At 39.2% G+C, this 26003-nt stretch overlaps 2 protein-coding genes across 2 annotated transcripts in view; one reads left to right on the top strand and one right to left on the bottom strand.

Moving 5' to 3' along the window:
• MYH15 (myosin heavy chain 15) overlaps positions 1 to 26003 on the bottom strand; it is a gene marked incomplete at its 5' end in the record, with an annotated part of 275049 nt that overhangs the window by 82364 nt on the left and 166682 nt on the right. Inside the window, 1 exon segment of the mRNA XM_082460984.1 lies at positions 23935 to 25258. Within this exon segment, the coding sequence (XP_082317110.1) occupies positions 24981 to 25258 (278 nt within the window). The 3' untranslated portion in view covers positions 23935 to 24980.
• On the top strand, positions 1152 to 23942 carry HHLA2 (HHLA2 member of B7 family). Its single transcript, XM_082460670.1, has 6 exons — positions 1152 to 3447; positions 5018 to 5368; positions 6372 to 6638; positions 13942 to 14255; positions 16847 to 16988; positions 19349 to 23942. Exons 1-6 carry the CDS (start codon positions 3384 to 3386, stop codon positions 19456 to 19458), a joined length of 1248 nt encoding a protein of 415 aa, XP_082316796.1. The 5' UTR covers positions 1152 to 3383; the 3' UTR covers positions 19459 to 23942.

The raw sequence follows: 26003 nt of genomic DNA, 5'->3' as shown, positions 1-26003 counted from the left end.
GGTCACCAGAGCTGTATGCTCTAGTGGTTCTCCCTTGTGGGCTGCATGTGCCCTTCTATTGTGGTGGGCTGACTACTGTGGGTGGTCTGGTAGGTGTGGCTGGTCCCTGGTCCTGCTGGTTGCCAGGCCTTGTGTTGTGTAGGGGCTGCCAGCCACTGGTCGGTGGACCCACATCATGTGGTGGCTGGCTGAAGAGCCCCAGGGGGCCCTGGGGCTAGTTGTAGCCCGTTGGTGAGCAGAGCTGGGTTCTGGGTGGGTGGTTGCTCAGCCAGGGGTCCCAGATATAGTGTCAGCCTACTGGTGGGCAGGACCAGTTTTCTGACACTGCTGGATATGGGCTCTATGTTGTCCCAAAGCTGGTATTGGCCTACTGCTGAGTGCAGCTGGATCCTGGGGAGGCTGACTGAGGGGTCCAAGGTGTCTTGTAGCTGGCATTGGCCAGCTGGTCAGCATGGCTAGGGTCCAGGGGTGTCCAGAGCAGGTGTCTTCCTGCTGGTGGGTGGGGCCTGGGGCCAGGGGCCAGGGTGTCCTGGGAATAGAGCCTGTCAACTGGTGGGTAGAGTCAGTTCCTAGCGTTTCTGGCTACATGGCCCAAGGTGTCCCAGAGCTGGTATTGGCCTGCTGGTAGGTGGGGCAGGAGCCCCAGGGGTTCCAGAGTTGATGCCATCCTGCTGGTTTGTGGGCTGAATCCTGATACAGAAGGCTGTGGGGCTGCAGTGGTCTTGGGGCTGGTGTCCGCCTGCTGGTGGGTTGGTCCATGACCTAGGGGATCCAGGGCTAATGCTGGCTCCGTGCTGGGCCAACCTGTGTCCTGCAGTCTCTGGCTGCAAGGCTGGGGATCCTGGAGATGATGCTGGTTCTCTGGTGGGCTGTGCAGGGTTTAATTCTGGATCATTGGTGGGCCAAGCCAAGTCCCAGGTTCTCTGGCTACAGGACCTGGGTGTCCTAGAGCTGTTATTGATCATCTGGTGGGCAGGGTGGGAGCCCAGGGGTCCCAGGGCTAATACTGGTCCACTGAGAGTAGAGCTGTGTCCTGGGGCCTCTGGTTACAGGGACCTGAAGGTCTCAGAGTTGGTTTTTGGCCTGCTGGTGGGTGGGGCAGGGTCCCAATGGCTAGCTTTGGGGCCCCAGGACTCCCAGGACTAGTGCTGGTGTATATTGGGTGGGGTTGTGTCCTGGGTCCTCTGTTGGACAGGGCTGTGTCCTGGGGCTGCTGAGGCCTCAGGAGGTCTTGAGGTAGCAGGCCTGCTGGTGGGTGGGGCTGAGTTGTCCCCACACTGGTGCTGACAGGCTGGTGGGCGAGGGCAGGTCCCATCACTAATAAACTAGAGGGAGGATTCCGGAATGGCACTTGCCAGCACCAGTGTCCTCACAGTAGAGCGACCTCCCCAAAATGGCTGCCACCAGTGTCTGTGTCCCCAGAGTGTGTTCCAATTGCCTCCTGCCTCTCTGAGAAGCTCCTAAAGACCAGCAGGTGAATCTGACCTAGGCTCCTTTTAAATTACTGCTTCTGCCCTGGGTCCCAGAGTATGTGAGATTTTGTGTGCGCCCTCTAACAGTGGAGTCTCTATTTCCCACAGCCATCTGGCTCTCGCGAATGTAAGCCCTACTGGCCTTCAAAGTCAAGCATTTTGGGGGCTCATCTTCCCAGTGCAGGATCCTTGGCTGGAGAGGTTGATGTGGGGCTCAGACCCTTCACTCCTTGGAGAGAAGCTCTGCAATTGTAATTATCCTCCTGTTTGTGGATCACCCACCCAAGGGTGTGGGTCATGACCATACCACCTCTCTGTCCCTCCTACCCCCGTCTTTGTGGTTTCTTCCTTATATCTTTAGTTACAGAAGATCTTTTCTGTTAGTCTTCAGGTCTTTATCATCAATAGTTGCTCCGTAAGTGTGATTTTGGTAGGCCTGTGGGAGGAGATGAGCCTAGGGTCTTCCTACACTGCCATTTGGCCACTTGCCAAACATTTTAGCTATTGCTCTGAGAAAGATGGAAACTATTAGAGTGATAATTTTGACATATGGCAAATGTTTTCCCTATTTATTTGTATTTTAATATGTTTTTGTTGCTTTTCCAGTTTTTTTAAGGTTTTTTTTGTTTTGTTTTTGGCTGCTCCACACGGCTTGCAGGATCCTAGTTCCCCAACCAGGGGTCAAACCTGCACCCTTGGCAGTGAAAGCATGGAGTCCTAACCACTAGACGGTCAGGGAATTCCCTGCTTTTCCCATTTTTATGTAGACGTATCTGATATAGAAAAGTATAGCCATGTTAAAAAGGCCCTTTTCCAAGGCTGTATATTCATTTATTTTATTTTAGTATTTAAAATGTAAAAATGAAACTATAAATTATTAATTTACCAGGTTTCATTTTGGTAAGATATTATGAAGGAATCTAACTTTATTTTTTAGAATAGTTTTAATCATTCTTGCATCTCATATCTTACAACAGATTGAGTACAACTTTGTAATAGTAGAGCTCCCAAATGATTTCTTCAAAATTTTCTTTTAGAGGTTTTAAAAATTATCTATAATCCCATCACTAGAGAAAATCAGTTCTATTTACTTACTTGAATTTATATCATGTGTGTATGCATTTTGCCATCTATATTTTCTCACTTTTTTTAGTTTTCAAAGTGCTGTTTGTAAACCATGATTTTAATGGCTGCTTCATAATCTGCACAATTATTGGACTTAAGAATATGTTTTCAGGTTTCGTTTTACTGTTTTTTAATGTGTGATTATAAATAACACGATAGTTAACACCATTGACATTTAATATTTAATTGAATTTATTTTTAGTATATTTCCTATAAAAGCAATACATGTCCACTGTAGAAAGCTTTAAAAATAACTGACAAAAACTGTTATCCAGAGAATCACTATTTAACGTATACCAAATCTTTATTCATTTAACAGCCATTTTTCAGTACCTATTATATAACAGGTACTGCTTTAGATGTGAAACTTGTTCTTCAGAGTTAACATCCTTCTGTAAATTTAGTGATATGTCATGTCAGCCTCCTATGTGCAGAAATGTGTGTGCTTTTAAAAAGGGACTATGCTTCTTAAAAGTTGCATCGTAATCTGATTTTTCTCTTGTAACATTAAGAGCTTCTTTCGATGCCATTGAACCATCTTTTACAGTATTATCTTTAATGGTTGCAGAAGTATTATTTGTGTGAATGTACCATAGTTAATTTAATGAATCTCCTACAGGCAGACACTTTAATTCTTTCTTTTCCAATTCCTGTTTGTACTTAAAATCTGTAACTTGTATATTTTGCTTCTCTTTGATAGTATAACTAATATGACCTCCACATGACCAGTTGGAAAAGCAAGATCCCAGATATGTAAATAAGACATCCTTCTTCCATGACTTCCACATGAAGGCACAGGCAGCTCTGTATTTCTTCTTCATTCTTATACCATCTCTACGTGGATCTCAAGGTAAGCACCTTTATAATACACCCAAGTGTCAGTTGTTTGTATCATTAGGTAGGAACATGAGCCACAAGGCAAGGGGGCTGTTTCCTCTGTAGCCATAGCTTGTCAACTTTTCTAACTTTTCTTCTATCTACTCTAAGGTTCTTTCTAATCTGTTATCTGCTACCAAATATAAAATCACTAGAAAGGCAAGTTTGATTGATTGGTTGATTTTTTTTTTTTTTTAAGTGTAAGCTTGGTACTTACTTGACACTTGACAAAAGGCGTTATAAGCTTTGCTAGGCCCTGTGGCAGGCATTTTAAATTATCCAATGAAATATTAGAGGTGTTTAGGAGAGCAGTTAGGGAGGTTGACAAAAACACTCCTTTTCTTTCCCACCTCTCCATGTCTTTCTTCTCAGCTTGATGCCACATTCCTCTAGCCCTTTGTACAGAGATAGACTAAATCACTCTAAGGCAAAGTGGGACATGGCAGAGTGGAAAGAGCCTCAGAGGAGGGGGCAGAGGAAAAAGGCTTTGTGACAAGGCCATACGAACACCCGATTATTCCATCTCGGGTGGCTTTGACCAAGGTCAAAGGAGTTTAGTCCATTGTCCGTAAGATAAGGTCCTTTCCAGTGCAAATATCACAGAATTCATAGATAGGGCACATGATCTACTTAAAATGTTTTGTGAATTGGTTAAAAAATCTGGATACTGCCTTCAGTGATTATGAAATGGTTAAGTATATTTTCTTTGCAAAAACCTGATTGTGATGAGTCCATTTGCTTTTTCAAATCACCTTCTGAAGTTGACAGTAAAAAAATATATATAAATATATATATATATATATTTATATATATACACACACATATACAAACTTATGTATATTAGGAGGATTGGACCTCTACATTTATATTCAGAATAATATTCCTTAACTATATTTTGATGGACTCATAGTATATCCTGAGAGTTGTCTTAAAGCCAAAATAAATGAATCACTTAATTTCCCCTTTTGGACTCCTCCTCTTTTGTGCACCCTTTCTTGAAACTAATGTCTACATATTCCCAACAGACCCTTTAATGCAGCATTGTCTTCTACATGCTCCAAATATTTCCTAACCCAACCAAGTTAAGTTTATTCTATTCTTTTAGGGCCTGCTGGCTCCAGCTAGCTGGATAAACTAATTTGTTATTGTTATAGTAGGTGTTAAAAATGAATGTGTTCAGGGAATAAATATCAACAGGAATCTTTAATTTATATAATATACATAATTTCCAGCAACTGTAGCAGGCCAGGATCAGAGGAGAGATGAGACTATTGATCAAGCATGGAACAAAGTTTCTATGCTTTATGCTGTTGTCAATTCTCATGGTTACATTGACTACAACAGATACTCGATTGAAATTGCAGACACTCAAACATAGAGCTTCATGGCTTGTTTCTAGTAATTAGACTAGCAAGTGTTCTTGATAGATGATGTGGTCTGTTAATGATCAGGCTGCTGACTAGGATAGTTCTTCTAGGTAGTCCTGATATAACCCTTGATAAGCACCCATCACTAATTCTCTTCATAACTGCTCTTGCTTTTAGATATGGTCTTTTTAGCTTCCTTAAGTCATGTTAGTATGAGTGAGCAAACAGTCATTGGAAGACTTGATGAAGATGTAATTCTCCCTTGCTCATTTGAGAGTGGGCCCGATGTTGTAATTCACTGGAAGAATCAAGATAACTACGTTTACTCATACTACAAAGACAGTGACCAGTTGGAAAAGCAAGATCCCAGATATGTAAATAGGACATCCCTCTTCCATGGTGAAATTCACAATGGGAATGCCTCCTTATCTTTCAAAAGATTAAAGCTTCAGGATGAAGGAATTTACATGTGCTATGTGGGGACATCATCTGGAAAAATCATAAACAAAGTGGTACTAAAAGTGGGAGGTAAGTGTACATATAACATTTTACAAAACATGACAATGATACCATTCCATGTTTTCTGTACTGCCTTCTTCTTAATTTAATGTGCTATGGGCTTCCTTCCAAGATAATACATACAAACTACCTCATTATTTTTAATGCATAGTGTCTCATAGTTTAGACATGCTATAATTGATGCACCTGTTCCTCCATTAGTAGGTATTTAGGTATTTCTAGTGTTTTACGTTACAAAAAATGTTGTGATGAACATCCTTATATTTAATACCGGGAAATGATCTGAAACAAAAGTATCAGAAGTAAAATTTTAATATGGCATTTATACCAGCAGCATAAGAGTATACGTTTTCCCCTTAAGTCTTATCAACACCTAATATTACCCATCTTAAGAAATTCTGCCAATATGATAGCTTAAAATTATTGAATTGATTTAAATTACATTTTTCTGTTTTCTAAATGAAGTTAATTGTAATACTATATGCTTTCCTCCTGTTTGTATTAGCTTTATTTATCTAATAATTTATTTATTGGGAGGGGCATTTTCTAATGGGTTGTTTTATCTAGCTCTTGTTCTTTCTCCCTCTGTTCTATTTATCTGCTTCAGACCTTGACTCAGAAATCTAAGAATTATGGGTAAACAAAGAATCAAAAAGGCTCTGAGTCAGTACCTAAAGAGTACAAACTGCTGTGTGAGCTCTAGTTTATCAGCTTTGACACCCACATTTTGACTGCTCAGTGAGGCCATTAGATTTTTTTTCTAGAATTCTTTCTAGAGAATTGAGCTTGCTAGTTGCTATGTATCCATACATGATCTTTTTTCCTTGTAGATCACCAGACTATAGCTTAAGGTTCTACAGAGTTTTTGCTGTTTTTCCTTTCAGAAACTGCCAAGTTTTGCTCACAAAACTTAGCTTTTCATTTCATGGGTATTAAAATAATGTGTTCTGCACAGATGGGCTAAAAAGAAGCTAATGACAGTTCCTCACGTGCCCTTCTTTCTCCCACATAGCTTTTGTCACACCTGTGATGAAGTATGAAAAGAATGCCACAAACAGCTTCTTAATATGCAATGTGTTAAGTGTTTATCCTTATCCAATTATCACATGGAAAGTGGATAATACACCTATCTCTGAAAACAATAAGGAAGAAGTCGGATCTTTGGGTCCTTTTTATATTAACAGTAGAGTAAATATTACAGGATCAAATTCATCTTATCAATGTGCTATTGAAAACACATTGCTGAAGCAAACATGGACAGGGCGATGGACAATGAAAGGTAGGCTCCACAAGGCTTTACCTGTGTACCTGTGCTGTCAGAGATTGGGAGGGAAGGGGGTTTGATTTACAGGTTAAGAGAGGAACACAAAGGAAGGAAATGCATTTGCAGCAGTTAGAAGACCAGGACTGGAGTCCCAGATCTAATATTACTGGCTCTATTACCTCAAGCAATCATTTTTACTTCTGAGCGCTGGTTCCTCGTTGGTAAAATGGAAGCAATTCTTACCTTGCAAGGTGTTTATGAGTTGAAGGAAAACAATTGTGAAATGGAAAGCAGAAAATACCTCCATGAACATTACTGTTTTTCTCTATGGTTCTTCTACATAGAATTTTCTACCTGCATTGCACTTTAGAAGATCAGAAGAGAAGGAAAGGATGCTTGTCTCCCAGCAGGTCACAACCTCTAATTTTTGCCAGTTTTTCAACCAACAGAAATTAGTATTGCTTCTGTTTAGTCTCTTTATGTTTAGTCTTCTTAAGTAGTATTAGCCCATTAATCTTTATCAACACCTCTACTCCTTCCTCTCATTTATTTGAACAAACCCAAACTCTCACCAGTCTCTATAAGCTACTGTTTAAGAAGAGTTTAAGGAGAAGAAAAATTAATTTGGCACCATTTATCTAACTCTGAGGAAAATTATCAATATTGTTTTATACTTCACTAGAAGCAAAGCAAATTTTTTATGTAAATCTCTATTATATGGGGAAAGTGGAGGTTAGCTTTCCTTTTTGGCCTTCTCTCCCCCTGAGTTTCTTTTTTTTAATATTTAAATTTATTGAAGTATAGTTGACTTACAATATTATATTAGTTTGGGGTATAAAACATAGTGATATTTTTATAGATTACACACCATACAAAGTTATTATAAAATATTGACTGTATTCCTTGTGCTGGACATTACATCTCTGTGACTTATTTATTTTGTAACTGAAAATTTGTATCTCTTAATCATATTTAACTATTTCGCTTCTCTTCCCATCCCTCTCCCTTCTGGTAACCACTAGTTTGTTCTCTGTATCTGTGAGTCTGTTTCTGTTTTATTATGTTTGTTTGTTTTTTAGATTCCACATATAAGTGAAAACATACAGCATTCGTCTTTATTTCTCTACTTATTTCACTAATTATAATACCCTCCAGGTCCATCCATGTTGTCACTATAGCAAGATTTTATTCTTTATTTATGGCTTAGTAATATTCTACTTTGTGTGTGTGTGTGTAACTCAAATCTTCTTTATCCATTCAGCTGTCAATGGGCACTTGGTTGCCTATATATCTTGGCTATTGTAAATAATTGTGCTATGAGCTATGAACATTGGGGTGCACATATCTTTTTGAATTAGTGTGTTTGTTTTCTTCAGATAAATATGCAGGAGTCAAATTCCTGGATCATATGGTAGTTCTATATTTAATTTTTGAGGAACCTCCATCATGTTTTCCATAGTGATTGCACCAATTTAAATTCCCACCAACAGTGCACAAGGATTCCCTTTTCTCCACATCCTCACCGACACTTGTTATTTGTTGTCTTTTTGATAACAGTGATTCTGACAGGTGTGAGGTGATATCTCATTGCAGTTGCATTGATTTGCATTTCCCTGATGATTAGTGATGTTGAACATCTTTTCATGGGCCTGTTGGTCATCTGTATGTCTTATTTGGGAAAATGTCTACTCAGGCCTCTGCCCATTTTTTAAAATCAGATCATTTCGTTTTTTTGTTTCATATTGAGTTGTATGAGTTCTTTATATGTTTTGGATATTAAACCCTTACCAGGTATATCATTTGCAAATATCTTCTACCTTTCAGTAGGTCATCTTTCAGTTTTACTGATGGGTTCCTTCCCTGTGTAAAAGTTTTAAAATTTGATTAGGTCTCATTTGTTTATTTTTGCTTCTGTTGCCCTTGCCTGAGGAGACAGATCAAAAAAGTATTGTTAAGACTTATATCAAAGCGCACACTACCTATATTTTCTTCCAGGAATTTTATGATTTCAGTTCTTACATTTAAGTCTTTAATCTGTTGTGAGTTTATTTTTGTATATGGTATGAGAAAATATTCTAGTTTTATTCTTTTACATGTAGCTGTCTAGTTTTCACAACACCACTTATTAAAGAGACTGTCTTTTTTCCACTGTATATTTTTGCCTCCTTTGTTGTAGATTAATTGACCATAAGTGCATGGGTTTATTTCTGGGTGCTCTATCCGGTTCCAGTGATCTATGTGTCTGATCTTTGTGCCAGTACCATACTATTTTGATTACTATAGCTTTGTAGTGTAGTTTGAAGTCAGGGAGCATGACAACTCTAGCTTTGTTCTTTCTCAAGATTTTTTTGGCTATTTGGCATCTTTTGTGTTTCCACACAAATTTTAGAATTATTTGTTCTAGTTCTGTGAAAAATGCCATGGGTATTTTGATAGAGGTTGCATTGGATCTGTAGATTGCTTTGGGTAGTATGGACATTTTAACAATGTTAATTTTTTCCAGTCCATGAACACAGAATAGCTTTCCGCTTATTTGTATTGTTTTCAATTTCTTTCATCAGCATCTTACAGTTTTCAAAGTACAAGTCTTTCATGTCCTTGGTTAGATTTATTCCTACATATTTTATTCTTTTTTATTTAATTATAAATAAGACTGTTTTCTTAATTTCTCTTTCTGATAGTTTTTTATTAATGTACAGAAACACAACTGATTTTTTGTACATTGACTCTGTATCCTGCAAATTTATTGAATTTGTTTATTAATTCTAATAGTTTTTTGGTGGAGATTTTATGGTTTTTTATGTATGGTATCCTGTCATCTGCAAATAGCAACAATTTTAATTCTTTTCTTCTAATTTGGGTTGCCTTTTATTTTTTTTTCTTGTCTGATTGCTGTAGCTAGGATTTCCAATACTATGTTAAATAAAAGTGGCGAGCGTGGCATCCTTGTCTTGTTCCTGATCTTAGAGGAAAAGCTTTCAGCTTTTCACCCTTGAGTATGATGTTACCTGTGGGTTTGTTATATATGGCCTTTTTATGTGAATGTATGTTCTCTCCAAACCAACTTTGTTGAGAGTTTTTATCACAAGTGGTTGTTGAATTTTGTCAAATGCTTTTTCTGCATCTTTTGAGATGATCATGTGATTTTTATCCTTTGCTTTATTAATGTGGTATATCAGATTGATTGATTGATGGATATTAAAACATCCTTGCATCCTTGGGAAAAATTGTACTTGATCATAACATATGATCCTTTTAATGTGTTGTTGAATTAATTTGGCTTACAATATTTTGTTGAGGATTTTTGAATCTATGTTCTTTGGGGATATTGGCCAGTAATTTTCATTTCTTGTAGTGTCTTTGATTGGTTTGGTATCAGGGTAATGTGGCATTGTAGAATGTGTTTGGAAGTGTTCTCTCCTCCTCAATTTTTTGGAATAGTTTGAGAAGGATAGGTATTAACTCTTCTTTAAATATTTGGTAGAATTCTCCTGTGAAGCTATCTTGTCCTGGACTTTTGTTTGTTGGAATTTTTAAAATACTGCTTCAGTTTCATTACTAGAAATCAGTCTGTTCAGCTTTTCTATTTCCTCCTGAATTAGTCCTGGAAGAGTATAAGTTTCTAGGAGCTTATCCATTTCTTCCAGGTTGTCCTGTTTGTTGGTGTATAACTGTTCATAGTATTCTCTTATGATTGTATTTCTGTGATATTGGTTGTAACTTCTCCTCTTTCTAATCTTATTTATTTAGCACATCTCTTTTTCTTGATGAGTCTGGCTAAAGGTTTTTCCAATGTTGTTTATCTTTTCAAAGAAACAGCTCTTAGTTTCATTGATCTTTTCTATTGTTTTTTGGTCTCTACTTCATTTATTTTCACTCTGACTTTTGGTATTTCATTTCTCTACTAGCTTTGGTCTTTATTCATTCTTCTTTTTCTATATCCTTTAGAAAAGATATGTTATTTGAGATTTTTCTTATTTCTTGAGGTGGGCCGGTATCGTGATATACTTCCCTCTTAGAATTGCTTGTGATGCATCCCATAGATATTGGAACATTGTGTTTCTATTTTCATTTGTCTCAAGGTGTTTTTTGATTTCCTCTTTGATTTCTTCATCGACACTTTGTTTTTTAGTAGCATATTGTTTAGTCTCCACGTTTGTGCTCTTTCCAGTTTTCTTCCTGTAAATTGATTTCTAACTTTATACTATTGTAGTCAGAAAAGATGCTTGATATGATTTCAGTCTTCTTAAATTTATTGAGACTTGTTTTATAACCTAGCATTGTGACCTATGCTGGAGAATGTTCCATGTGCAGTTGAAAAGAATGTATATTCTGATGTTTTTTGTATGGAATGGTTTCTAGTTATCTATTAAGTCCATTTAGTCTAATGTGCCATTTAAGATCATTTGCTTATCTGGGAAACTATTTCTTCTTCAATTCTGAATGATAACCTTCCTTGGTAGAGTAACCTAGGTTGTAGGGTTTTTCCCCTTTCAGCATTTTAAATATATCATACCACTCCCTTCTAGCCTGCAAAGTTTCTGCTGAAACATTAGCTGATGGTCTTATAAGGGTTCCCTTTTATGTGACTCTTTGTTTTTCTCTTGCTGCCTTGAAAATTTTTTTGTCTTTAACTTTTGCCATTTTGATTATGATATGTTGTTGTGGATCTCTTTGGGTTCAACTTGTTTGGGACTCTTTGAGATTCCTGGACCTGAATATCTGTTTCCTTCTTCAGATTAGGGAAATTTTTAGCCATTATTTCATCAAATATGTTTTCTACCCATTTCTCTCTCTCTTCTCCTTCTGGGACACCTATAATATGAATGTTAGTATGCTTGATGTTGTCCCAGAGGTCCCCTTAAACTATCCTCATTTAAAAAATGTATTTTTTCTTTTTTGTTGTTCTGGTTGGGTGGTTTCCACTATTCTATCTTCCAGGTCACTTATACATTCTTCTGTATTACCTAATCTGCTCTTGATTCCCTCTAATTTTCATTTCAGTTATTGTATTCTTCAGCTCTTTTTTATATTTTCTAGTTCTTTGTTGAAGTTCTCACTGTGTTCCTCTGTTCTTTTATTGAGTTTGGTGAGCATTTTAATGACCATTGCTTTGAACTCTTTATCAGGTAAACTACTTCTCTCCATTTCATTAGGGTAGTTCTTTCATTTGGAACATATTTCTCTGTCTTTTCAATTTGTTCAACTCTCTGTTTGTTTATAAAATTAGGCAAGACAATTACCTATCTCAGTCTTGAAGGTATGTCCTTGTGTGAGAGTCTCCCTATGCAGTCTCTGTGTGCCCAGTGGCTTTGGTGGGAGAGCTGGATATGAAGCAAGCATGGAGAGGGGCTTTTTCTGGGGCACACCAGGGCTATTACTGGCACGGGCTGGAGCTGGGGGTTGGGGTGGGCTAGAGTTGCAGCCTGGTATGGACTGGGGCTTCTCCTCAGGTGTGTTGGGGGCTGCTGCCTTGATGAGGGGTGGGGACTAGAGCTGTACCAATCACAGGCCAGGGCTTCTTCTGGGGCATGCTGGGGGTGCAGCCTTGGTAGGCGCAGGCTGGAGCCAGGGGGGCTAGAGCTGGAGCCTGGCACAGGCCAGGGCTTTTCCTGGGGCATGTGAGGACTACTGCCTTGACAGGGGTGGGGCTGGAGCAGTGCAGGGTCTCCCTCATGGGTGTGGGTCCTGACTAGATCACTTCTCTTCCCCTCCTATTCACCTTGGTGTATTTTTTTCTTTATATCCTTAGTGATAGATGGGCCATTCTGCTGGTCTTCAGGTCATTCTCAGAGAGAGTTGTTCTATATGTAGTTGTAGTTTTAGTGTGTCTGTGGGAGGAGGTGAGCTTGGGGTCCTCCTACTCTGCCATCTTGGTCCTGCCTCCATCCCTGAGTTTCAAATTCTCAAAATATTCACCAAGAAGACACTAAAAATATGAATTATTCACTACCTTTATATGATGTCAATAGTGTGAGCAGCCAGTGTTCTCTGTTCATCAGCCAGGCAGCAATGGAAACATGGGAAAGGGATGAAAATATTAAATTGCAAATATTTTCTATGGAAAATCATAATTTCTCATGTTTATTCAGAAATGAGTATCCTGGAGTTCCAACAGTTCCTTAGACTCAACGCTATTTTGTCTTGTTGAGGATCTATTATGTGCCAAGCGTTGTCACTCTCAGACTGTGAACTTAAGAACCAGATGTGTACTAGATGCTGTGGACTCTTACTTCTGGATCCACAGCATCTAGTACAAACATGTAAAAATAAAACTAAACCAGGAACGTAGCATACAAAGAGAGTGAGTAATTCTGTTCACTGTGGTTGGGTATGGATCAGGTTTTTACAGAATATATGCTTAAGGAAGTTGCATAAGGGCAGAATTTTAAAAGAGCAGTAGGAAGTTCCAGGAGAACATGGGCATTCCAGGCAAAAAACATACTACATGCAAAAGCACAGAGGAGTAAATATTGCTTGAATTTGTGGAAATATAAATGGTTGAGGGTTAAACTGAAGTATCAAAAGATAAGCCTAGAGTAGAAGGCAAAAACCAGATCAAATGCCTTCATCTTGCTAAAGAGCTTGAGCTAGCCCTGGAGATAGTATGGAGCCAAAGAAGGATATGAAACATTGGAGCGACTGGAAGTGGCATTTTAGATGGCTTGCTTTGGCATCACTCTCTCGCAGGTGGACTGCAAAGTAGGTATGTCTAGAACCAGGGAGAACAATTCATGGTAGTCCATAGAGGTCAGCTGACAGAACCAGAGAATAGGAAGGACAAGATGGAGTTAGCTCTGAAGGGGCAAGCTAAGAATACCCAGCAGAGTCCCTGTTCTAAGAGTTCGGGCCAGTGAGGAATTACCTGCACAGTTAGAAATACACTTCTTATGTGCAAGAAAAGAGACTCTGTCTTGAAAGAGAGATTAAGAAGTGGTTGAGGCCATGAAAGTAGCAGAGACTGCCACGGTATAGACAGTGACAAGGACGTAACTCCAGCACTCAAGGTCAGCAGAAGATCACTGAGTTTAAAAGGCTGATAACCATAGCAACATTCTTGAATGATCACCGTCAGGCTGTAGGAGTTAAAAACCAGGTGTGTCACCTCCCTAGCTGGCCCAGGCTTAGGCCTCCTGAAGCCTAAGCTTAACCTTGGTGGGAGACTTTGAAATAGTGGTAGTAAAGCTTTTAATAAACTCCACAGCACAAATATCTCATTGCTTTCCAAAAGGTATTTTCAAAGATATTTCTAAGTGTAACTTAGAAAATTCATTTGAAAATTTTGTTTTCATTAATCTTTACTTTTCTATTCTGTTAGATGGCCTTTGTAAAATGCAAAGTGAAAACGTTTCACTCTCGTGTAAACCTGAAAACAGTTTTTTCATACCAAATCAAGATTTCATAGTCACTTGGTCCAGAGTGGACAGTGGGAATTCTTTGGTCCTGGCTTCCTTTCTGAACTCCTCACAAGAAACAATTATCAATGAACCCCTACTTTCACGGAACAAAGAGCCGATAAACCTGCATGACTTCTCTCTGACTCTGAAGGATCTTCGTCTTTCAGACAGTGGGGAATACTTGTGCAATATTTCTTCAAGCAAGTATACTTTACTCACCATCCAATCACTGCATGTAGGTAAGTTACAAGTAGGGTTGGATAATGGTTTTCGGGTACAGCATTAGAGATTGTGAACATCAAACAGGAAAATTAGGTTGCCATTTCAAGAATACCTTTGAATAGAATTTCTGAAAATACTGTCTACAGGGATACTTCCAGTCAAGACAATCTCCTTCCTTCAACCACAGGCAAGTCTTGCATAAAAAAAAAAAGAAAGAAAGAAATTACTCCCAGAAGATTTCCTTTTTAGGGTTTCAGGGCTTCAGAAATGAAGAGGGAACCTATATGTTTTGTTACTCTGTGGGCTGAGCATCTTCAGTTCTTGCTTACCACTGTGCCTCATCTGTGCCTCAGGGTCTGGGTTTGGGGAGTTGAGGCTGTGTAGGCACAGGAGAAAGTTAGAATTTGGACTCTGCTGGATGCTGGGGAAGCATGGTCTGTGAATCTGGTGAAAACAGTTATCAAAGGACATTTGAAACATTACATGTATGCCTGATTTGGCTTATTTTTTTTTTTTTAACCTCTATTGGTAGCTAACTGGTAAAACTCATTAATTAAAATATTTCTAGTCCAGTATCCATAGAGTCATGGAATGTGTACTCATGAAGTTGACTTTCAAGGTGGGCCGATCACCCTTACCCTTAAGTGATCAACTTGACATCATGGGAGACCATGGCGCTTCTCTTTCTATTCTTTATTAAAATATGAGTCAGTGGAACATATGTTTTAGAAATATTTTTATCATTCTAGTTATGAAAATTAGGAGAAATAACAGATTTGAAGGTTTGGAGATTCTATGTAGGGCGTTTTGGAGATAAGAATACAGAGTTGTCCTTGGGTCAAGGACAACTTCAAATAGATAGAAACTTCAAGACACTGAGTGATAACACTCCCTTTATAGAGTTGCTACTTTGAGGGTACTGAAAACTGAGATGCAGATGAAGCTCCTATTTTTCCCCAAAATAGGATTGTCACTTTTATGTAAAATACAGTTAAACTTTAATTCTATTTTCTTAAATGTTGGATTCATTTTGGAGTTTAGAAAAATAATCAGGAAGAAACAATCTGAAGACCACATCTGGCCCATCTTTCTAATTAGAGGTCTAATTTTCAGTTTACACAAAGTGAAGCATCATGACCATTCCATCTCTGTCAAAGAAGAGCTTTTCAGAACCTCTCATTCTGAAGTAAAATACTGGTCAGTTGAGACTACAAGAGGGTTTGCCCATACTTCCCCCCAGAAAGAGGTCTATAGCAGGAACTACCCCATCAGGGCAGGGAACAGGACAAACACTCTTTCAAGGAAACTTGGTGTTCTGTACTGAATTGCAATTTTCTGCTTGTTGCCTTGCCCAGGAAATACTGCAGTATTTGAAAAGGAGGCCCAGATAGTGGGGCTTATGATTCCTAGAGTCTGGATCTTCTCTAGAAAGGTTGCACTGAATTGAATGAAATTAAATAATTCTTGCTAAATTTTGCTGCTGAATCAATATGTGATCTTGGACAAATCCCTTTACAGATGGGGGAACTGAGGGTCATGGATAAAGTAAGAAGCTATACATTGCAGAATTTTCTTCAGGAGGAAAAATATGCCTATGAAAACACATTAGGAAGTCAACATTTCTACTTAATTACTCCTTCTCTACATGGGTATAGAATTTCAGGATGACAAATATGTGGAGAGATTGTTTTATTGGTTGTAAAACATTAAGTAAAAGTATATTCATAAAAATTGACATCCGTTATACAGAGCTGTTCATTTTAAAGAAAAGCCATAATTATCTTCCCCCCTGAATTTGACCTCTGTTCTCTAATGCTTGCTCCTTACTCTTTGGTAGAACATGGATTGTAAGATTAGCTGGTTCTGACTTTGGTTACTCAAGGTCTCCAAGTTTCTGGCTTCTGAGTTCCCCACTTCCTTTAATACTAATTATAACAATGCTAGTTCCAACCAAGATGCTGAAAAGAGTTCTGGCTCCTCCAGTTATTCCTGAGGAGCTCCAAGCACTATTGGTTATCCTGGTGGTCACCTGTCACCTTTTACTCAAGATCATGGCTCCTACTCAACTCTTCTCATCCCCTCTGCACTGCTCATCTCTATTCCTCTAGGAACCTGCCTTCTCCAAGCCAAGGGTACACTGCAACCTCCCTTCATCCCCCAAGGAATACGCTAGGCTAAGGTTAGTTTGTAGTCATAATTATTCCTTTGTAAAAGTGTGTTGATTATCTTATTACAATAAAAAACAATAAAGACTTAAAATACATAGAAGACTCATTGTCTCTCAAGTTTTCAGACTTTTTCTCTCCTGACTCTCATCCCCACTAGGCCCTAAATTGGTTAATATCACAGCTTTGGCAGGTTTCCCACAATAGACACATTGAGGTTGGGAGGTATTATTTATGCTCATGAAAAACTCTGGTCCAGACAGGGCTGTTGTTCATATCTTTAACGGGTCTTTTCACTAGGAAGAGTCTTTTCACTAATATGAAATCTGTCTCCCATCCAGAATGCAGAAATAGCTAGTTATAAAATTAGTAAAGATACTCTACTCACCCATCTATACATTTTCTTTTATTTTCTGGTAACTTTTCTTCCAGCTTATAGACTTTTTGTTTGTTTTATTTAGAAGCAAGTCAAGGAACAGCTGTCGGAATAATTGTTTCAACATTGGTGGTAGTCGCAGTTTTGTTGCTTTCAGGGGTAACTCTAGCCGTTAAATCAAGAAGATCCATCTGTTTCCACACAGGTAATATCTCTTGGAGGATTTGGTCTTGTGCCTGGGTGTTCAGGTAGAGGTTTATCAAAGATACACCTGCAGCTGCACACCTACACTGCTGCTAGGCATGTAAATAGATCTGAATTTTCTGCAGAGTTGTTTTTAAACTTTTTCAAAAATTCTTTAAAAGATGCCCACATTTCCACCTAACTATTTACTTCTAGGAAATTATCCTGAGTTAAATGGTCAGAGACACAGCAAGCTATATACAAGCACATCCATTGAATCACACTGCCAGTTTTTCATTGAATATTTTAATAAATAACAGGAAATTGATTAAGTGAATTGAAAGTCACGTGTTATTTAAGTTGTTTTATTTGTCTTTTTTCTACTAAAGAGAGAAAATTTAGATCTGGCAGTAAAATAATACACAGAATGATCTGAATTATCTTGCATTGAAAAATAGCTGGAAAGAAGCCAAAACGTTCTTTGCCTTTGTAGAGAGGTACTACACATCTCTCCACCACACATCTGCCCAGGTACTTCTATTATGTCTGGACTTCCTTAAGTCCCTGGGCTCTGTTTTCTCTTTCTTTGAGCTTCCCCTATAGTTGCTACTGCTCAAAACAGCATTGTCCTTGATGGGCTATTTTATTTTAATCCCTGTTAAGTTTTAAAAAAAACTTTTTCTAAATTTTCTGCTAGAAACCTGTGTTACTTACAGCAATTTAATTACTTGTAGTAATTTAACATGATACATTAAGATTCCATGGTCACAGGACTTCTTAAAAGACTCTGCTTTTATCAACAGAATTAGATCTATGAAAAGCTTGGATTTACTTATTTCCACATTTTACAGATCAGAAAACTAGAATCCAGAAAGTTAACACAAATGCTAAGTAGGTATGTGAAACAGACTCTTATATGCACCACCTACGATGACCCAGCTAACCAGTGGCAGAGGTAGATCTAGGCCCCAAGAAGCTCTCCCTTCTTTCATAATCTCTCCGAGAAAGCTCTGAGTGTCCTGGGAGGTTGAAATAGATCGCATGTCCCTTCTTTTGATTGATATTTGCCTATTGTCCCTGCTGAAGTTAGGGTTATTTGATATAGCAGACACCATTATTGAAGGTAGGATTTTAAGGGTGATAGTGAGTGAGGATTTCACGAGTTGTAGCCCTGTGATTGTTTATACTAATAGGTCAGTCCCCTTACTTGTTGCTCCTGTCTCTTAGCTGCCAGAAGTAGAAAAAGATGGGAGGTTGCAGGTAGTCTAGTTTGTCCCCCACATGCAAACCCTAATATAATGATACTTGTGATTAGATTAGGTTCAAATTATAGGAGAGGGGGCACTACATACTGCTCAAGAATGATGGTTTAGTTTCTATATTGGAAGTGTGCACAAGTGAAGTTCCAACACAAAGTACCTGGCACACTCAAAACTGGACAAAGGGGAGCACAGAAGACAGTGCATTCCCCCAGAACTTTGCTAGAAAACCTGAACTTGAAGGGACAAGGAGAAAGAGCGGTGCCCAAAACCTGCAAGGAGAGTCATGGAACAAGCTGTGTTGTAAGGAGGGCGACCTTCACTCAGAGGACACAGCTAGACTATAGGGAAGGAGCTAGAATAAGTACCTGATTTTGCCCTTCCCTCCCTTTGATCTCCACCCCAACTGGAAACCAGAGGGAAGAGAAGCCCTGCAGGTAGAACCCATCCAGGTCAGCTTCCCGTGGCAGAGAGCAGGATGGATTCTGATTCTGGAGGAGCAGTCAGGAGATATCAGCAAAAACCATGTTAGGGTACTGACCACTTAAAATAAAAAGAAGTTCCACAGTTCTGTAGTTAGGTGGGCTGAAAATATATTTCATGCTGTTAAACTAAAAGTCACAACACCTCCAGTTCCCAGGTTGTTGTTTCATATGACTATGGCTTGTATGTTTTCTTTTTAAAGTCCCTTTTCTATCACTCTGTTTTAAAATGCCCTTAGTATAAATGATCCTAGATTTTAGCAAGACCCAGAAGGAAGGCCTTCCTTGAGAAATGACATTATGTCTCTTTTTCCTATCCATCACCACCTTGGCTATTTTCCATTGTTTATATTTGGTAGGAATCAGGCCAACAATCTTAAAGAGCCAGGAATTGCTGGCCTGGTTGAATTGCCTTTACCCCTGCTTTGGAGGACTTGAATCAGCCATAAGAATTTACTGCTGTCTGTTTCTGATGAGGTGTTTGTACATTAAATGCACTTTTAATGCTGTTTGTTTGTTGGAAAAAAGATTTGAAGAGGGGAGTAACTAACGTGCTTCTAACAATTATACTGAGGAGGGAATAAGGGAGAATTTGGGTGTTTGCGGAGACATGTTTTTCTAAGTTCTGTTTTTTCTTGTAGAAGGGCAACCACCTACTGATCAGAAATTTAGCCATGCCGGTACTGCAGAAGAAAACATGGTAAGGCATTTCCTTTATCAAACTATTTATAGTATAAGGATGCTACTCTAAAAATTAATTGAAGTTTTGACTGATTCACACATCATCATGCAGGACTTTTACACAGAAAAAAAGGCAGGAGGAATTGCAGGATAATAGAATGGGAAAAAAAATACACTTAGGCTTTTCCCACTGTAATTAAACATGCTCTACTTGCTTAAATAAGTGCTTGCTCTTATCATGTCCAACTGTTATTTGTAAAGATGATTTCAAATGGCACTATGCACCAATATACTTATTATTCTGATGGAAACATGGGATTGCATAGGAGTGGAAGGCAATACAGATAAAGAAGAGAAAAGCAGACTATAATTTCTGCCCGGACTCAGACTGCTGACCTTCTACACTTTTCCAGCCACTTCTAGGTTCCTTCAGAACTTATAATTCACTTACGAATTATAGCTTGATTGCATACTTCCTTTTTGCTGCACACCTTTTATTATTTATGAGTTCCATTAATCAGAATAAATAACAGTAAAGAGTGGGGTAAACTTGTTTTTCTACTTGTTAAAATCTCAGGAACATCTAGCAGGAAAATTAAAATTGACTGATAAGACCCAGACTTCATAACTACTTATTTTATAACTGTCTCATGGATCTCTGATTACAGATGCAAACAGTAGCTTAAAGCTCCCTCCTCCCAAAAAAACAAAACAAAACGCTACCGGCATTAAATACTTAAGATAAAAATGGTTATTCTGACATGAACAACAGTGATTTTGAGTCCATTTTTCTTGGTTCTAGGCTCTTTCAGAACATTCATTCATTAAAGGAAGTGAAGACAGGAGTTGACAACACAGCACAAACATCCTTAATATCCAGTGATCTCACCTCCCCTTTCTTCACTGCGCTTCCAGCAATGGCTTGTCATGACCTGACAATTCTACCATTGCAAAGACTTGTGATACTGGAAAGAGAATAATTACATTCTTTCTCATGACCTAAGAATCATTCATTGACCCCCTACATGCATCAAGATTATAAATGCCTGGATACCAAGGCTTCCAGTTCAGCTTGGAAAAGAACTATCTATCTCATTCATTTACATTCCTTCTGCAATCAGCCCAGGAGGCTACAGTGAGGTTTCTGCCAAGAACTCAGAAGAAATGAACCACTAAGAGATGATTCAAAATCTGATTAACTAATGATGGGTGAGTGGTAGAAGCAGAAGTCACTTTAGTGAAAAGGTGAAAAACCAGAGCCTAGAAAACAAGGCAGTGGATTTGCTAAAGTATTGTACTCCAGTTTTATATGAATGGTTAATATCAGTTTAATCAACTAGATTTAGTATGGTGAGTCTTAGGGACCCCAAAGAGTAAGAATGTCAGTATCTCTAAGACTACCCAGGGTGCAAAGGGCCCTATCAACTCAAGAATTGACATCTCTGGGGTTGGGTTGTACCTTTCAACACCAGGGTTTGCATAGCTGAGTGACCCTAGTTATGAAGATAATTTGATTTACTCTTTTGGCTCAGTTGTCATATTGTTAATCAGATTTCTAATAAATTTAGATTTTCATATAAATTTTTATGCAAGGAGGGAATGGATAATTCAGCTGACTGGATGATCTGGTCTCAATTTTATCATCAGTATATAAGAAAGAAAGCCTAACCAGGACTTTTGTTAACTTAATCAAGTTTTTAACCATATAGTTTACAGGAGAAAACCAATCCTCAATTGTGTATTAATAATACCTGGTCCAATTTTCTTTATCAGCTGGACTTCTTTCACAATCTCCTAGTTTGCACATAGTTCTGTTGACTTCAGGTATTTGCTATAATGTTGTGACCAGTGTTCATCACAAACGGTAAAGTATTAAGGACGCTTAAAGAAAAACTTTAGAAAAGGACGTAAGACACTTGGTGAGGAGAGAGTGCTCAGAATTGCTCTAGTCTACTTACGGTGATGAGGGTGATAAATTTCAAGACCAAAGCCGACACATTGAGGATGGCGGACAAGAAAGATTCTGTGTCCTTCAACGCTGCTGAGTCCCTGAATTAATCTTAGAGCCACCTGTGTGAAGCAGGTTGGATCAGAGAGGCAGACTGCTGAGAACGACAGAATAAGGATTTATTATAGAGATTCAACATCATTATACAACTGTGGGCACTGGTGAAGAAGTCTGTACCAGGCTGTCGCCTCTGCATCTGGTGCTGGGCCTGAGGTCGCTGCCGGTCAGTTGTGCCAGCGGTCAGGAAGGACGGCTGGACACGGACTGAGGATGGACTGGAATTTATAAGAACAAACTGGACCCCATGCGGTCTCTCAGGGCCTCCAAAGTCAACACGGTGAGTGACCTGTAAGATAAGCTGGCGCCCACTGCCATGGAGCTGCACACCTGCCGGGCGAGCATTCTGACAGGAGCTCAGAGAGCTGCGGGTCCACGGAGCTGTGGCCCATCCCAGCTAGCTCACCTTTTCAGCCTGGAGTAACATTTGCCAGCTATCACCAGTGTGCCTGGGGCTATACATTGCCCTTATGAGCACAGAAAGAACCCAGCTGTTCCTTCACTTCTTCCTCTCAAATCAAATTCTCTTGTGACCAACTTTAATCCAGAACCACACAGGAAATGTACCTCCAGCTTAGCCAAATTGGTACAATACAAAGACAGTATACCAGCTATCACTGATCTGAACATCTTGTGTGGGGTGTTGCTTCAGTATTGCACAAGTATGTAGCCTACGTGGTTGTCCAGCAGGAGGGTTTACCTATGAGTGCAAAATGCCTAACTATGACTATATGTAAATCACTATAGAATGCTAAGAAAAGCCCGTTGTCTCCCACCATTAGTGGCTAAAAATATAGACTCATGGATGTAGAAAGAAGGCCAGCAGAGTTCACTAACTTCAGTAATAACTGTTTACCAATATGCCCTAGTCCCCACGGACCATAACATAGCTCATGTCTTCTGTGAATATTACTCATTAAGAAGCAACATGGACAAAGTATGTTTTTAACATCAGAATTTAAAAGATTCTTGCATCTATTTAATCTTTCATGTGAAATGTTTACTTGCCTCTGAGGATCAAAAAAATCCCCACTACACTTGGAAGCAACAATATTCCCTTTTATTATTTCATTTTCTGATCACCTTGTTTAAACTACTTTTGACACAGCATAAACATGTTTTTTAAAATGTCTGTTTCACAAATGAGTGGATATATCAAAACAGAGACTTATAGATACAGAGAACAAACTAGTGGTCACCAGTAACGGGAGGAGTAGAGGGAGGGGAAGGGGATTAAGAGGTACAAACTACTAGGTATAAAATCAATGAGACACAAGGATGCCATGTACAGCACAAGGAATATAACCAACATTTTATAATAACTTTAAATGGAGTATAATCTACAAATGTCGAATCACTATGTTGTACACCTGAAACTAATATAACATTGTAAATCAACTATACTTACTTACTTCAGTAAAAAAAAATTAAGTGTATGTTTCCAATGCAACTTAAGTTTCTGGCCATAAAACAGTACCTCCTTGTACTTCTCCAGCCTCTGTCCTTTATTAACAAGGACTGGTCATTCTTCATGAACCTGAAAAACAGAATATCACTGTGTTCTGTGAGATTCCTGTGACTTTCATTAGTGCAACGCATACCAAGAACCAAACCCAGTGCTTTCCAGACGTAAGCAGGACTTAGCCAACTCTTCATTAGCTTCAAAAGGAGGCAGGGAATTGAGGCAATTATCTGCATGAGAGAAAGCAGACACCGGTAATTCACCGCAAGGGTGTGCTCGGTCACTCAATTTTCTGCTCGCCTTGCATTGCCAGTGAAGGCAGCGCCCTCTATAGAAGACCCCATGAGGGAGAGACTAGCCACATCACCAATTTGCTCCACAGACCTGATGCACAGTTCTATCAGAAAACCTTTTCCTTTGGTTTATGACAGTTGAAGGAATTTCAGGCTCTCCTCCTGTGAATGGAAAACAGTTAGTCATTGCACTGCCAAGGACGATTTTCCTATTCATCTCTGGCCTCTCAGAAGCAATTTCTGCTTCACTCATTTTATTCTTTGTTGGAAATAATCGTGACAAAGTCGAATGCATTACATCTGTTTCCGAGGCCCTTCGACCTCCTGCAGCTGAGTGCAATTGCCGCACGTGTGAAGTATTTCCCTAAACAAATCCATTACATGGGGTTGCTGGGCAGCTTCTGCACAGAAGACCCCAATCTGAGGCCATAACACTTCTCAAACTGAGGCCAGAGTTCAAACCACTTAACTGGACCTCTCCATATAGGCCTTATCCCTGAGACAACTATTTGCTCATCGATAAGAAATTTCTGGAGTCTGTAAACGTCTCATATTTCTCATATCTGGATCCAAATATATTCAATATAAACAACTTTTAGTCTCTTCTTCAAAAAGAGATCCTTCGCCCTCCCATAAGGTAGTATTTATTATTGGCTGCCCTATCTGCTTATCTTGCAGGGTTATTAGTAATTCATTTATAATAAATAAGAAAGACCAAGTATGTACCATGTTTTTAAAACTGAAATGACGGTGCCTGTGCTAAGTGCTCTGTAGGCATTCTGTGGAGGGTATCCAACCTCCTCTAATTCTCTCCTCCTAAAGCCAGATCGCACTTTAAAACTGTGTTTCTGGGAACAATCTCAATGAGGAAGCTGAGGCTACCCTAACTGCCACAGTATGAAGTTTGTGTCCCCGCCCACAAAATTCATAGGTTGAAATCCTAACCCCCATGGCGATGGTAGTAGGAGATGGGGCCTTTGGGAAGTGATTAGGTCATGAGGGTTGAGTCCTCGTGACTGGGATTAATGCCCTTGTGCAAAAAAGACCCCAGAGAGCTTCTTCCTTCTCTTTCTACCATGGGAGGTTACAGTGGGAAGAGGGCCGTCTACAAGGAAGTGGCCCTCACCAGATACCAAATCTGCCAGCACCATGACCTTGGACTTCCCAGCCTCCAGAACCGTGAGAAATGTTTGTAGTTTGTAAGCCATTCGGTCTCTGGTATTCTGTTATGGCAGCCTGAACAGACTAAGACAATGACCCTGCCAAGCCTACAGTTTCGTGCTCTCTGTCACTCTATCACTTTACCAGGAAAATTAGGGCACTGGCCCCTACTGTTGGATCAGAACTAAAGTTTGGGGGACCAGAGATGTAGACAGTCCCTTTCTCTGTTTTAGGGAAGAAAGCTAAAAAGCAGGACTCTTGCATTTGTTCTCATTCATGGCCTCAATTTTAAACGTGTCCGCCTGGGGTCTCCATGTCAATATGATACAAAGTCACATACTTGCCCACAATAGAAGGAGTTCACTCAGAATTTCAAGCAGATCCATCTGTGCTTCTTTAACCATCTTTGCTCCCTGGACTTCTGACGGTTCTACCCACATGAATCTAGGCCCTGGAGCTCAGAGCCTGCACATTAACCTAGAATTAAGCATTTGAGAAGCGTAAATACAACGTGCATCCCACTCAAATCCTTAGTGCTTCATACTACCTGGACAAGTAGAGTTAATAAATATAGGAAGATTTTGTCAGAACCTGTTTTTTGATGTAGTTTTTTAAAAGCCTTTAAAGAGAGAAACAAGAAATTTCCATGTGATGACATGAACCTGAAACACAAGTACTTTAAAAGTTAGAGCAGAGCTCAATAGCTGACGTACCTTTTCCCCAAACTCTTTTGCTTTAATCTTGAGCTTATTAACTTGAGATTCGGCTATCTCCGCCCTTTCCTTAGCTTCATTCAACTCATGTTGCTGCTTCTTGTACTTGGAAAGGTATTGACTAGCTTCTGCTTCCTGTAAAAATAAAAAATGAAAAAAAAAAGGACTCCCTGAGCCTACTGGTCATATTTTTGTTCTGCTCTGACATTAGAAAGTTGAAAAATGTGTGAAAGGAATCTAGACTTCTGAGTATTGAATGGAATGTCATATTTTGGTATGATATATATGGATTCAGAGTCCTAGCAGGCACCAGATCCATTTTATAACTGTTGTTCCCTGGACATTTAGAACATGGTCAGCACTTTCCGCCAACTGGATGTAGTCCAGCTTTCACAGATTTGGTATGTGATAGATTAACCACAGTTATTTGTTTTGTAATCAGTTTAACATCCTATTCTGGGTAGAGGGAGCTTGTCTTTACAATTATAAGGGTCAACGGGTAATTATTAGACATAGCAGTATTTTAGCCCAAAGCATTTAAATAATCAATTCAAAACCCTTCAAGATATATTATTACTAGGCATAAGCCAATATATATGGTGCTTATCAATTACATTCCATGGAGCTGTGGCTACTAACCAGGATTGACAAGTACCTTTCAAGAGATGGTAGTTTTGGCCACAGTTATGTCCAGGCGCATCAGGAAAAAGGGCTGTGAGCTGCGTTTATGCTCAAGCAAGGTTTTAGAGTGAGGAAAGCCCTAGGGTGAGGAAGGTCTCAGGGTGATTACCCATCCAAAACTTTTCCATCTTTACACGATACCATGCTCTTATTTGGCTCATTTCTTGCAATGCACATGTTTGGGCATAACCACAAGGTCAAGGTCTGGCTCCCTGGAGGGAAAAGCTGCACAAATTTTAA

Source organism: Balaenoptera physalus (genome assembly GCF_965194825.1).
Source record: "Balaenoptera physalus genome assembly, chromosome: 4".
In the NCBI taxonomy this organism is placed as follows: domain Eukaryota; kingdom Metazoa; phylum Chordata; class Mammalia; order Artiodactyla; family Balaenopteridae; genus Balaenoptera; species Balaenoptera physalus.
The sequence above is the reverse complement of the archived record's forward strand: the minus strand, read 5'-3'. Positions and strand labels throughout refer to the sequence as shown.